At 41.7% G+C, this 12,504-nt stretch overlaps 1 protein-coding gene across 1 annotated transcript in view; it reads left to right on the top strand.

Moving 5' to 3' along the window:
• Window positions 1-12,010, top strand: part of Kdm4c (lysine demethylase 4C) — a 275,732-nt gene extending 263,722 nt beyond the window's left edge. The window contains exon 22 of the mRNA XM_055630066.1: window positions 10,452-12,010. Within this exon, the coding sequence (XP_055486041.1) occupies window positions 10,452-10,469 (18 nt within the window). The 3' untranslated portion in view covers window positions 10,470-12,010. The remainder of the gene's footprint in view (window positions 1-10,451) is intronic.
• The last annotated feature ends 494 nt before the right edge of the window (window positions 12,011-12,504 follow it).

Here is a 12,504-nt window from a genome sequence, read left to right as displayed (position 1 = left end):
TGAAAGACTGCTTCAATTTCCTTGGGAGATATAGGGCTATTCAGTCTTTTTACCTGATCTTGGCTTAATTTTGGTAGATGGAATCTGTCAAGAAAATTATCCATTTCATTTAGATTTTCAAATTTTGTGGCATATAGGCTTTTGTAGTATGACCTAATAATTGTTTGGATTTCCACAGTGTCTGTAGTTATGTCCCCATTTTCATTTCTGATTTTGCTGATTTGGATAGTTTCTCTCTGCTTTTTAGTTAGTTTGGCTAAGGGTTTGTCTATCTTGTTGATTTTCTCAAAGAACCAGTTTTTTGTTTCATTGATTCTTTGGATAGTTTTATTTGTTTCTAATTGATTGATTTCAGCCCTGAGTTTGATTATTTCTAGCCGTCTGCTCCTCTTGGGTGTATCTGCTTCTTTTTTTTTCTAGGGTTTTCAGTTGGGCCATTAAGTTGTTTGTATGTGATGTCACGAATTTCTTCTTGCAGGCACTTAGTGCTATAAATTTTCCTCTGAGCACTGCTTTCAATGTGTCCCATAAATTTGGGTATGTTGTGCCTTCATTTTCATTGAATTCTAGGAAGTCTTTAATTTCTTTCTTTATTTCTTCCTTGACCCAGCTGTCATTGTAAGTTGTTCAGTTTCCATGTACGTGTCAGCTTTTTGTTGTTTCTGTTGTTGTTGATGTCCAGCTTTAGTCCATGGTGGTCAGATAGTATACAAGGGATTATTTCAATCCTTTTGTATCTGTTGAGGCTTACTTTGTGACCCACTATATGGTCTATTTTGGAGAAGGTTCCATGCGGTGCTGAAAAGAAAGTGTACTCTTTTGAGTTTGGGTGAAAAGATCTGTAGACGTCTATTAGGTCCATTTGATTTAGGGATTCTGTGAGTGCTTTTATTTTCCTATTTGGTGTCTGTCTAGTTGATCTGTCCCTTGATGAGAGTGGGGTATTGAAGTCTCCCACTATTAAGGTATTAGGATCAATGTATGATTTAAGCTTTAATAATGTTTCGTTTACGAATGTAGGTGCTATTGTATTTGGGGCATAGATATTCAAAATTGTGATGTCCTCTTGTTGGATTTTTCCTTTGATGAGAATATAGTGGCCCTCCTTATCTTTTTTGATTAACTTTGGATGAAAGTCTATTTTATTAGATATTAGGATGGCTACTCCAGCTTGTTTTCTGCAACCATTTGCTTGAAAAACATTTTTCCAGCCCTTTACTCTGAGGTGGTGTTTGTCTTTGTTGCATAGGTGTGTTTCTTGGATGCAACAGAATGTTGGATCCTGTTTCCACAACCATTCTGTTAGCCTGTGTCTTTTTATTGGTGAGTTGAGTCCATTGATATTGATAGATAGTAGTGACCAATGCATGTTAGTTCCTTTTGTAATGGAGTCGGCGATCTTACCCGGTTTCATTGCTTGTTTTCCTTTCATTTTTTGTTGGGATATTATCTGTATGCCCTGTTTTCTTGGGTGAAGTTGTTTTTGTTGGATTGTAGTTTTCCTGCTAGTATCTTCTGTAGCGTTGGTTTGCTGTGTAGATATTGCGTAAATTTAGTTTTGTCATGGAATATTTTGTTTTCTCCATCTATGTTGATTGAAAGCTTTGCAGGGTATAGTAGTCTGGGTTGACATTTGTGATCTCTTAGAGTCTCCATGATACTTGCCCAGGCCCTTCTGGCTTTCATAGTTTCTGATGAGAAGTCCGGTGTGATTCTGATTAGGTCTACTTGGCCTTTTTCCCTGGCTGCTTTTAATATCTTTTCTTTGTTCTGTAGATTTAGTGTTTTGACTATGATGTGACGTGACGTGTTTCTTTTCTTCTCTAGTCTATTTGGAGTTCTGTAGGCCTCTTGTGTATTTATGGACATCTCTTTAAGTTGGGAAAATTTTCTTCTATGATTTTCTTGAAAATATTTTCTGGACCTTGGAGCCTGGAGTCTTCTTTTTCATCAATTCCTATTATTCTTAGATTTTGTCTTTTCATAGCATCCTTGATTTCTTGCATATTTTGTGATTGGAACTTTTCTGATTTTACTTTTTCTTTGAGAGAAGTATCAATTTTTGCAAGTGTGTCTTCAGCTCCAGAGATTCTCTCTTCCATCTCTTGTATTCTGTTGGTGATGCTTACTTTTGTGGTTCCTGATCTTTTCTCCAAGTTCTCCAGCTCAAGGGTTTTCTCAATTTGTGTTTTCTTTATTGATTCTAATTCTGTTTTCATGCCTTGCACCATTTCTTTCATCTGTTAGAATTTGGATTCCTGTCTCTCTATGATGGTCTATTTCCTTGTTCATTTCCTTTTTATATGCCACTAATTTTATCTCTACTTGTGCCTCTATTTGTTTGGCTATGTTTGCCTGTGTTTCTTTAAGGCTTTTGTCTATTTCTTCTTTCTTTACCTCCAATTGACTGGCCAACTCTTTGAAAGACTTATTCATTTCCTCCTTATGAGCCTCAAATAATTGGGTAAGCATGGCTTTAAGGTCATTTTCCTGTGTTTCTGATGAATTGGAGTATCCATCAATTTTGGGGTTTGCTGGTGAAGTCATGACGTCCTGATTTATGTTGGAAGTGTTCTTTCGCCTACCCCTGGCCATTGGCTTATCTGAAACCTTCCCTGTTTGTTTTTGGATTCTGCAGATCAGACTGGTACTGTTTCTCTCTGGAGTCTGGAGAGTTCTTCAGCAAGCTGAGAGAGGTCCCGTGTCCTTAGAGTGTGCTGAGGACTAGCTGTACCTGTGGTAGAAAAGTACGCAGGCGCAGACGGGGCAAATGCAAGTGTGTGTGTGAGTGTGTGTGTGTGTGTGTGTAGGTGTGCGTGGACGTGTATCTCAAGGGACAGAGTGATGGCTAATGTTGAACCCCTGAGTGTGGGAGGGGCTCTGCACTGTATATGTCGCAGGCGCCAGTGATGATTGCAGCGCAGTTTCTGGCATTAACTGCCTTAAGTCCTCAATTAGACCCACAGAGTAGGAACTTCAATGTCCCAAGTGCCCCTCTGTTTCCCAAAGTGGGTATATGGGTGGGAGGGGGTTCGATGCCTGGCTTCTGTTTTAGAAGGACCCAGGATCTGGGGATCTGCAGATTCTCAAGGGAGCACTCACTTACAGGCAGGTCACTTGGCAGAGGTCAGGGTATCCCGGCTCTCTGCTCTCTGGTTTGGCCTTGCTTCTTTGATGTGCTCTGCCAGCTCTGTGCTGCTGTCACTGCCAGGTTATGAGGTCTTGCTGCAGCTGGAGATTTCAAGGTGGTCACGTCAGTAGGGATCGGGGTAATCAAGCTTTCTGTTCTCTGCTTTGGCCCTGGTTATCTTAAATTGGAGGGCTGATGTGCCCCGCCAGCTCAGTGCTGCTCCACTGCCAGGTTAGAAATTCCCACTGTAACTGGAGACTGGGTTGCTAGTCCAGATGTTTTCTAGGAAGTCCTGGAGTCTCTTCACTGTGCTCTCCCAGCGCCTGGTGTGCCTAGCTAGTGTGGTGTTTCTGCCTGGTTTTGGTGAGTATATAGCATATTCTCTGTCACTGTGGGATTCAGCGGGTCATACCGTCAGTGATCGCGATCCTGTGGAGCTATTATGGCGTCTAGCAGACTAGGGCCCTGGGAGAATGGTGCAGCCACTACGCGGATCTGGGACTCTGAGACGGGTACTGCTGGCACTTGCCGCTAAAGGGCTTGGAGCTCCACCTCAGCCGCTGCAGACCCCAGGCAGTTACCTAGAGTCAGTTTGTTGATTCTACAAAATAGCTTCCTTTAATTTTGTCAAGGACTATGTAATGGAAGTTTTGGTTCCTATAAAAATATGTTTTTGTTTTAATCACAAGAGTGGGATTTCACTTTGTCCTTTAGTTTGTCTACAGCTGATAACTGCCTCAGGCAGGGGTGTGGGCTTTTCAGCTGAAGTTGGTTGAATTCTGGGGGGTCTGAGGAGTATAAATATGAGAGCCCACAGGAAGAATGCATGGCAGCTTGGAGGAGATGGACAGACGACTGCTCGCTGCATTTGTTGGTTTGCTGGTTTGCTGGTTACCTGGATTGCTGGTTATCCTGATATCTGAGATTGGTATTACCCCCCTCCCCCCCCCAAAAAAAAACCCTGATGACCCTAATCAGCAGGAAGTAGCAAAGGAGAACTATGGCCCTTCTCCAAATAACCTTCTTTCTCTTCTACCTGGTGTGGGATTGGGTTGATGTGGAGAAAGAAGAAGGAGGCAGAAGAAACATGAATAAAATAGTTTTAACAAAATAGGCCAACCAGTGGTGCCCAGACATAGGGCTTGAAATGATGGAAAATCTGGTTTCTAATGCTGTAGAGAAGACAGCAGGGAATGAAGAAATTAATATACTATCTCAGAATGTCAAAATGTTTACTGCAGCTGCTGCCACTGGGTTCTCTCCCAAGCTTCTTTCAAGGGGATTTTTCTGTTTTTGCTTAGTCTTCCTTCTATATTCCATCTCAAAAAAGGTTTGGAAAATGATTGAACAATTGGAAAAGTTGTCAGTGAATATGGAAGGATATGAGAAACAAACAAACAAAATAAATCAAAAGTGTCACTCATTTCTCTTGCTTTTGAAAGGACTGCAGAATTGACTATTCAACTAGAGTTTGTGGGTAAAAATGGAAGCATTTGGGAAGAATATAGCACTGCTAAAAAGTGAGAAAAAGGGATTCAAACCTATCAACGGAGAGCCAGAGTCTCCCAAAATTGCTACCGTGCCCTGCTCCATGCACTTTTGGTGTCAAGTTCTCACAGCCCCTGAGTGGGCTAGAGAGCTGGAAGGAGCAGAAGGCCATACATGGTGAAAGGGTTAAAGAGAAATAGCCCATTTCAATAGAAAAGCTTGAGCACACTGAGCTGCAGAGGAACGGCCTTGGTATACAAGATTAGCACCACTAGCTTTCCCAGGAGCCACTAAAAACCTTAGATATCAAAATGCTTGGTGCTTCAATTGCAGTAAATGCGATCATTTGAAAAAAATTATGACCAAGCTGCTAAAAGCAAGCTCAAAGTGGCTGGTGTGTTCACTCTGAGCAATATGGTACATTTCACCAGAGAAGCAAATGAGCCATTTCTGGCAGCACTGGATTCTTGGTAAGAATGTCTAAGTTTCACTGTAGTAAAAGAGGTCATTTGACTAGTGAGTGCACATTCAAGATAGACATGTGAGGTAACCTCTTGCTAGTAGGAAGTGGCTTTGGAGCCCTACCTCAAGGCTCAGAAGCAAATAGTATGAGGTGTTCCAGAAATGAGCAGCTGAGAGCTATGAAGTTATAGAAGAAACTATTAATCCAAAAGAAGTTTGGTTCAGTAATAAATGCTTTTAAGAAAGCAACAACAAGTCTCATTCACATTAGAAAAAAAAGCCATATTTTTTAGACTAAAGGAGGGAAATGTAGTGGAAAGTTTTGGTGTCCTTAAAAACTCAGTGATGTTTTTGTTTTAATCCCAGGTGTGGGATATGGGGCTGATTTAGTCTGTCACAGAAGCAAACTATTTGGCTTATGCGAGCTCTGAGAGGCGGTCTATGCCAGCTGCGGATAGTTTAATTCTGAGGAGTCTGGAGAGGGAATAAATGCCAGAGCCCAGAAAGAGAAAAGGGTCTTTGAGAAAGAAGGCAGCTACTGGTGCTTGCCCCTGCTGCTGATACAGTTTGATGAGAAGTTGGAGATATCATGAAATGAAGATAGGACTTGCCCAAGGAACCCAACCACCCTTACCAGCAGGAAGTAACAAAAGAGAACACTTTCTCTCCTCACTAACCTGCTTTCCCTCCCTTTTCTCCTCCCATATCCCTCCCCTAGTCCACTGATAGGGGAGGTCCTCCTCCCCTTACATCTGACCCTAGTTTATCAGGTCTCAACAGGACTGGCTGCATTGTCTTCTTATGTGGCCTGGTAATGCTACTGGAGGTGATCAAAGAGGCAGCCACTGAGTTCATGTCAGAGACAGTCCCTGTTCCCCTTACTAGAGTACCCACCTGGATATTGAGCTCCCATGGGCTACATCTGTGCAGGGGATCTAGGTCATTTCCATGGAGTATCAGTCTCAGAAAAGACCCTTGTGCCCAGATTTTTTGGTTCTGTTGCTCTCCTTGTGGAAGTCCAGTCCCCTCCAGGTTTTTCTATGTACCTCTTCTTTCATTAGATTCCCTGGGCTCTGCCCAAAGTTTGGCTATGAGTCTCAGCATCTGCTTTGATACCCTGCTGGGTAGGGTCTTTCAGAGGCCCTCTATGGTAGGCTTCTGTCCTGTTCCCTGTTTTCTCCCTCTTCTGATCTCTATCCTTTTTGCCTTTCTAAGTGAAGATTGATCATTTTACCCAGGGCCCTCCTTCTTGCTTAGCTTCTTAAGGTGTACAGATGTTAGTATGATATCCTATAGTATATGTCTAGTATCCCCTTATAAGTGAGTATATACCATGTGCGTCTTTCTGCTTCTAATTCATTCAGTGTGGGAAGCAATTGGGTTGATTCTCATGTCACCCAGCTAAACCCTGGAAGAATTCCTCCTTCCTGGCAGGAGCTTGGTTGCCAGCCCAGAGCCATGCCTGTGTGCCCTGATCACCATCCCAGACTGCACTGTGGGACCCACAACACCAGAAACTGGGTTTTCCAGTAAAGAGAAAACCCAACAGTGAAGAAAACAATAGGATCAACCTCAGGTCATGCAGACAATTCCCGGAAAAGGTTCAGGGCTCTGGCAGCAGCAGCCCTACTCATCATCCCAGACATCCCTGCTTTGTGGGTCCCAAAGCAGCAAAGACTGGGCTTCCCTGTGGGAAGGAAACCCCACAGTGAAGCAAACATCAGGTCTGACCCAGGGCACCCAGCCAAAACTTTTTTTCTTCTTTTGAGAACTCTATGCGGAGATATTGTGTTTTTCTTTTTTTTAATATAATTTTTTATTAATTATAGTTTTTTCACTTTGTAGCCCAGCTGTAGCTGCACACTTAATCCTCTCAATCCCACCCTCCTCCCTTCTCATCTTCTCCCATGTCTCTTCTCCAGTCCACTGATAGTGGAGGACCTCCTCCCCTTCAATCTTACCCTAGCCTATCAGGTCTCATCAGGACTGTCTTTCATAGTCTTCCTCTGTGGCCTGGTAAGGCTGCTCCTCCCTCAGGGAGAGATGATCAAAGAGCCAGCCATTGAGTTCATGTCAGAAATAGCCCCTGTTCCCCTTACTAGGAAACCCACTTGGACACTGAGCTGCCACAGGCAACCTCTGTGCAGAGGTTCTAGGTTATTTCCATGAATGTACCGTGGTTGGAGTATCAGTCTCAGAAAAAATCCCTAGGTCCAGATTTTTTGGTTATGTTGTTCACCTTGTGGAGCTCCAGACACTTCCAGGTCTTCCTATCTCCCCCTTTTTTATAAGATTCCCTTCACTCTGCCCAAAGTTTGGCTATGCGTCTCAGCATCTGCTTTGATACACTGCTGGGTAGTGTCTTTCAGAGGCCCTCTGTGGTAGGCTCCTATCTTGTTCCTTGTTTTCACCTTCTTCAGATGTCTAACCCATTTGCCTTTCTGAATGAAGATTGAGCATCTTACCCAGGGACCTCTTTCTTTTTTTTTTTTAATTTTTTATTAATTACACTTTATTCATTTTGTATCCTCCCATAAGTCCCTCCCTCCTCCAATCCCGATCCCACCCTCCCTCCCCTTTCTGCATGCATGCCACTCCCCAAGTCCACTGATAGGGGAGGTTCTCCTCTCCTTTCTGATCTTAGTCTATCAGTTCTCATCAAAAGGGGCTGCATTGAACTCTACTGTGGCCTGGTAAGGCTGCTCCCTCTTCAGGGGAGGTGATCAACGAGCAGGCCAATCAGATTATGTCAGAGGCAGTCCCTCTTCCCATTACTATGTAACCCACTTGGATCTGTGCAGGGGTTCTAGGTTATCTCCACGAATAGTCCTTGGTTGGAGTATGAGTCTCTGGGAAGTTCCCTGTGTTCAAATTATCTTGTTCTGTTGCTCTCCTTGTGGAGTTCCCGTCCCCTCCAGCTCTTACTATTTCACACTTCTTACATAAAATTCCATTCACTCTGCCCATCAGTTGGCCATCAGGCTCAGCATCTGCTTTGACAGTCTATACTGCAGAGGCTTTCAGAGGCCCTCTGTGGCAGGTTCCAAGGTTGTTTCCTGTTTTCTTCTGGCTTTCAGAGGCCCTCTGTAGCAGGTTCCTAGGTTGTTTCCTGTTTTCTTTTTCTTCTGATGTCCATCCTCTTTGCCTTTCAGGATGGGGATTGAACATTTTAGTTAGGGTCCTCTCTTTTGCTTAGTTTGTTTAGATGTACAGATTTTAGCGGGTTTATCCTATGTTGTATGTTTATATGAATGAGTATATACCGTGTGTGTCTTTTTGCTTCTGGGACAACTCACTCAGGATGATCCTTTCCAGGTCCCACCATTTACCTGCAAATTTCATGATTTCCTTATTTTTCATTGCTGAGTAATACTCCATTATTACTGCATCCATTCTTCAGTTGAGGGGCATCTGGGCTGTTTCCAGCTTCTGGCTATTACAAATAAAGCTGCTACAAACATGGTTGAGCAAATGTCCTTTTGTGTACTTGAGCCTCTTTTGTGTATATGCCTAGGAGTGGTATGGCTGGATCTTGAGGAAGCACTATTCCTATTTGTCTGAGAAAGCTCCAGATTGATTTCCAGAGTGGTTGTACAAGTTTACATTCCCACCAGCAGTGGAGGAGGGTTCCCCTTTCTCCACAACCTCTCCAGCATGTGTTGTCCCTTGAGTTTTTCATCTTGGCCATTCTGATGGGTGTAAGGTGAAATCTCAGGGTTGTTTTGATTTGCATTTCCCTAATGGCTAATGAGGTTGAACATTTCTTTAAGTGCTTCTCTGCCATTCGATATTCCTCTACAGAGAATTCTCTCTTTAGCTCTGTTCCCCATTTTTTAAGTGGATTACTTGGTTTGTTGCTTTTCAGCTTCTTTAGTTCTTTATATATACTGGATATGAGTCCTCTGTCAGATAAAGGGTTGGTGATGATTCTTTTCCAATCTGTAGGCAGTCGCTTTGTTTTGATGACGTGTCCTTTGCTTTACAGAAGCTTTTCAGCTTCATGAGGAGGAACCTCTTTCTTGCTTAGCTTCTTTAGGTGTACAGATTTTAGTATGATCACCTAATATTATATGCCTAATAGCTATGTTTATTTTTCATAACTTCTTTTTTTAAGATTTGTTTATTTATTCTTTATACAGTATTCTGCCTGCATGTGTGCCTGCACACCAGAAGATGGCACCAGATCTCATTATAGATTTTTTTTTTTGAGCCACCATGTGGTTGCTGGAATTGAACTCAGGACCTTTGGAGGAACAGCCAGTGTTCTTAACCTCTGAGCCATCTCTCAAGCTCCCAGTGTTTATTTTTCAAATGGGATGTTTGTTTTTTATAATTTTTTACTTTTTGAGTTCTTTATATTTGCTGGGCATTAATCCTCTATCAGATGTAAAGGAGACTAAAATTTAGTTCCACTCCATGGGTTTCCTCTTCATTCAGTTGATTGCTTCTTCAGCTGTCCAGAAGTTTTTTTTAGTTTTATATGGGCCTACTTGTTTCTTGTTGGCCTTAATTCTTGGGTAATGGAGTCCTATTAAGCAAACCCTTTACTCTTCCCACATTTTTTCTAACAGGTTTAGTGTATCTGGTTTTATGTTGAAGTCTTTGATCCGCTTGGACATTAGTTTTGTGCAGGGTGATAAGTATGGATCTATTTGCATTTTTCTACATGTAGATGTCCAGCTAGACCAGCACCATTTGTTGAAGATGCTATCTTTTTTTCCAATGGTTTTGGCATCTTTGTAAAAAATTAGGTGTCCATAAGTGTGTGGATTTATTTCTGGGTCTTTTGTTCAATTCCATTGATCCACCATTCTGTATGTATGCCAGTACCATACAGTTTTTACTACTGTTGCTCTATAGAGTATAGCTTGAGATTGGGGATAGAGATACCTCCAGAAGATCTTTTATTGTAGAGGATTGTTTTAGTGATTCTGGGTTTCTTGTTTTTTCCACACACAAGAAATAAGTTGAGAATTTTTCTTTCATGGTCTGTAAAGAATTCTGTTAGTAATTTGATAGGAATTGGAATTGCATTGAATCTATAGATTGCTTTTGGTAAAATGGCCATTTGTACTATGTTAATCCTGCCAAGCCATGAGCATGGGTGATCTTTCCATCTTCTTTTTTTTTTTTTTTTTATTTTTTTTTGTTTTGTGTTTTGTTTTATTTTTTATTATTAATTACACTTTATTCATTTTGTATCCCCCCCATAAGCCCCTCCCTCCTCCCCTCCTGATCCCACCCTCCCTCCCCTTTCTGCATGCATGCCACTCCCCAAGTCCACTGATAGGGGAGGTTCTTCTCTCCTTTCTGATCTTAGTCTATCAGTTCTCATCCATCTTCTTATATCTTCTTCTATTTCCTTCTTCAGAGACTGGAAGATTTTTGAACTCATTGGCACAGAAGACAACTTCTTGAACAGAACACCAACAGCACCGGTACTAAGATCAACAATCAATAAATGGGATCTCATGAGCGTGAAAAGCTTCTGTAAAGCAAAGAACACTGTCATCAAAACAAAATGACAGCCTTCAGCTTGGGAAAGGATCTTCCTCAACTGCATATCTGACAGAGGTCTAATATCCAGAATATATATATAAAGAACTCAAGAACTTAAACAACAACAAATCAAGTAATTCAACTAAAAAATGGGGTACAGAGCCAAAACAGTGAATTCTCATTAGAGGAATATCGAATTTTAGAGAAAAACTTAAAGAAATGCTCAACCTCCTTAGTCATCAGTGAAATGCAAATCAAAACGACCTTGAGGTTTCACCTTATACCCATCAGAATGGCTAAGATCAAAAACTCAAGTGACAACACGTGCTGGAGAGGATGTGGAGAAAGGGGAACCCTCCTCCATTGCTGGTGGGAATGTAAACTTGTACAACCACTTTGGAAATCAATCTGGTGCTTTCTCACACAATTAGGAATAGTGCTTCCTTAAGATCCAGCTATACAACTCCTAGACATATATCCAAAAGATGCTCAAGTACACAACAAGGACATTTGTTCAACCATGTTTGTAGCAGCTTTATTTGTAATAGCCAAAAGCTGAAAACAACCCAGATGCCCCTAAGTTGAGGAATGGATACAGAAATTGTGGTACATTTGCTCAATGGAAAACGACTCAGCAATTAAAAACAAGGAAATCATGAAATTTGTAAACAAATGGTGGGAACTAGAAAAGCTCATCCGGAGTGAGGTATCCAAGAACCAGAAAGACACACATGATATATACCTACTTATAAGTGGATGTTAGACATATAATATAGGGTAATCATGCTAAAATCTGTACACCTAAAGAAGCTAATCAAGAAGGAGGACTCTGGGTATGATGCTCAATCCTCATTCAGAAAGGCAAAGAAGATGAACATCAGAAGAGAGAGAAAAGAGGGACCAGGACAGGAGCCTACCACAGAGGGCCTCTGAAAGACTCTACCCTGTAGGGTATCAAAGCAGATGTTGAGACTTATAGCCAAACTTTGGGCAGAGTGCAGGGAATCTTATTAAAGAAATGGGAGATAGTAAGATCTGGAGAAGTCAGGAGCTCCATAAAGAGAGCAGCAGAACCAAAAATTCTGGGTCCAGGGGTCTTTTCTGAGACTGATACTCCAACCAAGGACCATTCATAGAGATATCCTAGAACCCCTGCACAGATGTAGCCCATAGCAGTTTAGCCACATAGAGTTCAAGTGGGTTCCCTAGTAATGGGAACAGGTACTGTCTCTGACAGAAACTGATTGGCCTGCTTTTTGATCACCTCCTCCTCAGTGGGGTGCAGCCTTACCAGGCCACAGAGGAAGACAAAGCAGCCACACCTGATGAGACCTGGTAGACCAGGATCAGAAGAAAGGGGAGAAGGACCTCCCTTATCAGTGGCCTGGGGGAGGGGCATGGGTTGAGGAATGGGAGGGAAGGTGGGGTTGAAAGGGGAAGAGGGAGGGAGCTACAGGTGGGCTACAAAGTGAATCAACTGTACTTAATAACAAAAAAGAAAGAAGTGTAAAAAACAAAACAAAAAATAAAAGAAAGCTTTATTTTATCAGTTTCATTGTTTCAGAAGTCATGTGTAAGTCCTTGATTCATTTAGAATTTATTTTTTCATTTTGCAATATGAGAGCCACAGGTAAAATGTTATTCTTCTGTATGCAGACACCCAGTTTTCCAAGCTGTATTTGTTGAAGATGCTTTCTTTAATCTATCTTAAATTTTTGGAATCCTTGTTAAATATTCAGTGACTGAAGTTAAATGTATTCATGTTTCGTCCCTTTGTTTTCATCCATTTGTCTATGTATTTGTTTTTGTGCCAGTACTGCATTATTATTATTATTATTTTGTAATATATCTTAAGGTCTGGACTGGTAATCCTTTAGCATTGTTATTTTTGTTCAGGATTGTTTTAGTTATGCAGGGTTTTTTTT

This window comes from Psammomys obesus, unplaced genomic scaffold, assembly GCF_907164565.1.
Source record: "Psammomys obesus unplaced genomic scaffold, mPsaObe1.curated_primary_1811, whole genome shotgun sequence".
NCBI lineage: Eukaryota > Metazoa > Chordata > Mammalia > Rodentia > Muridae > Psammomys > Psammomys obesus.
Note: the sequence above shows the minus strand (reverse complement) of the source record. Positions and strands in the feature narration are given on the sequence as shown.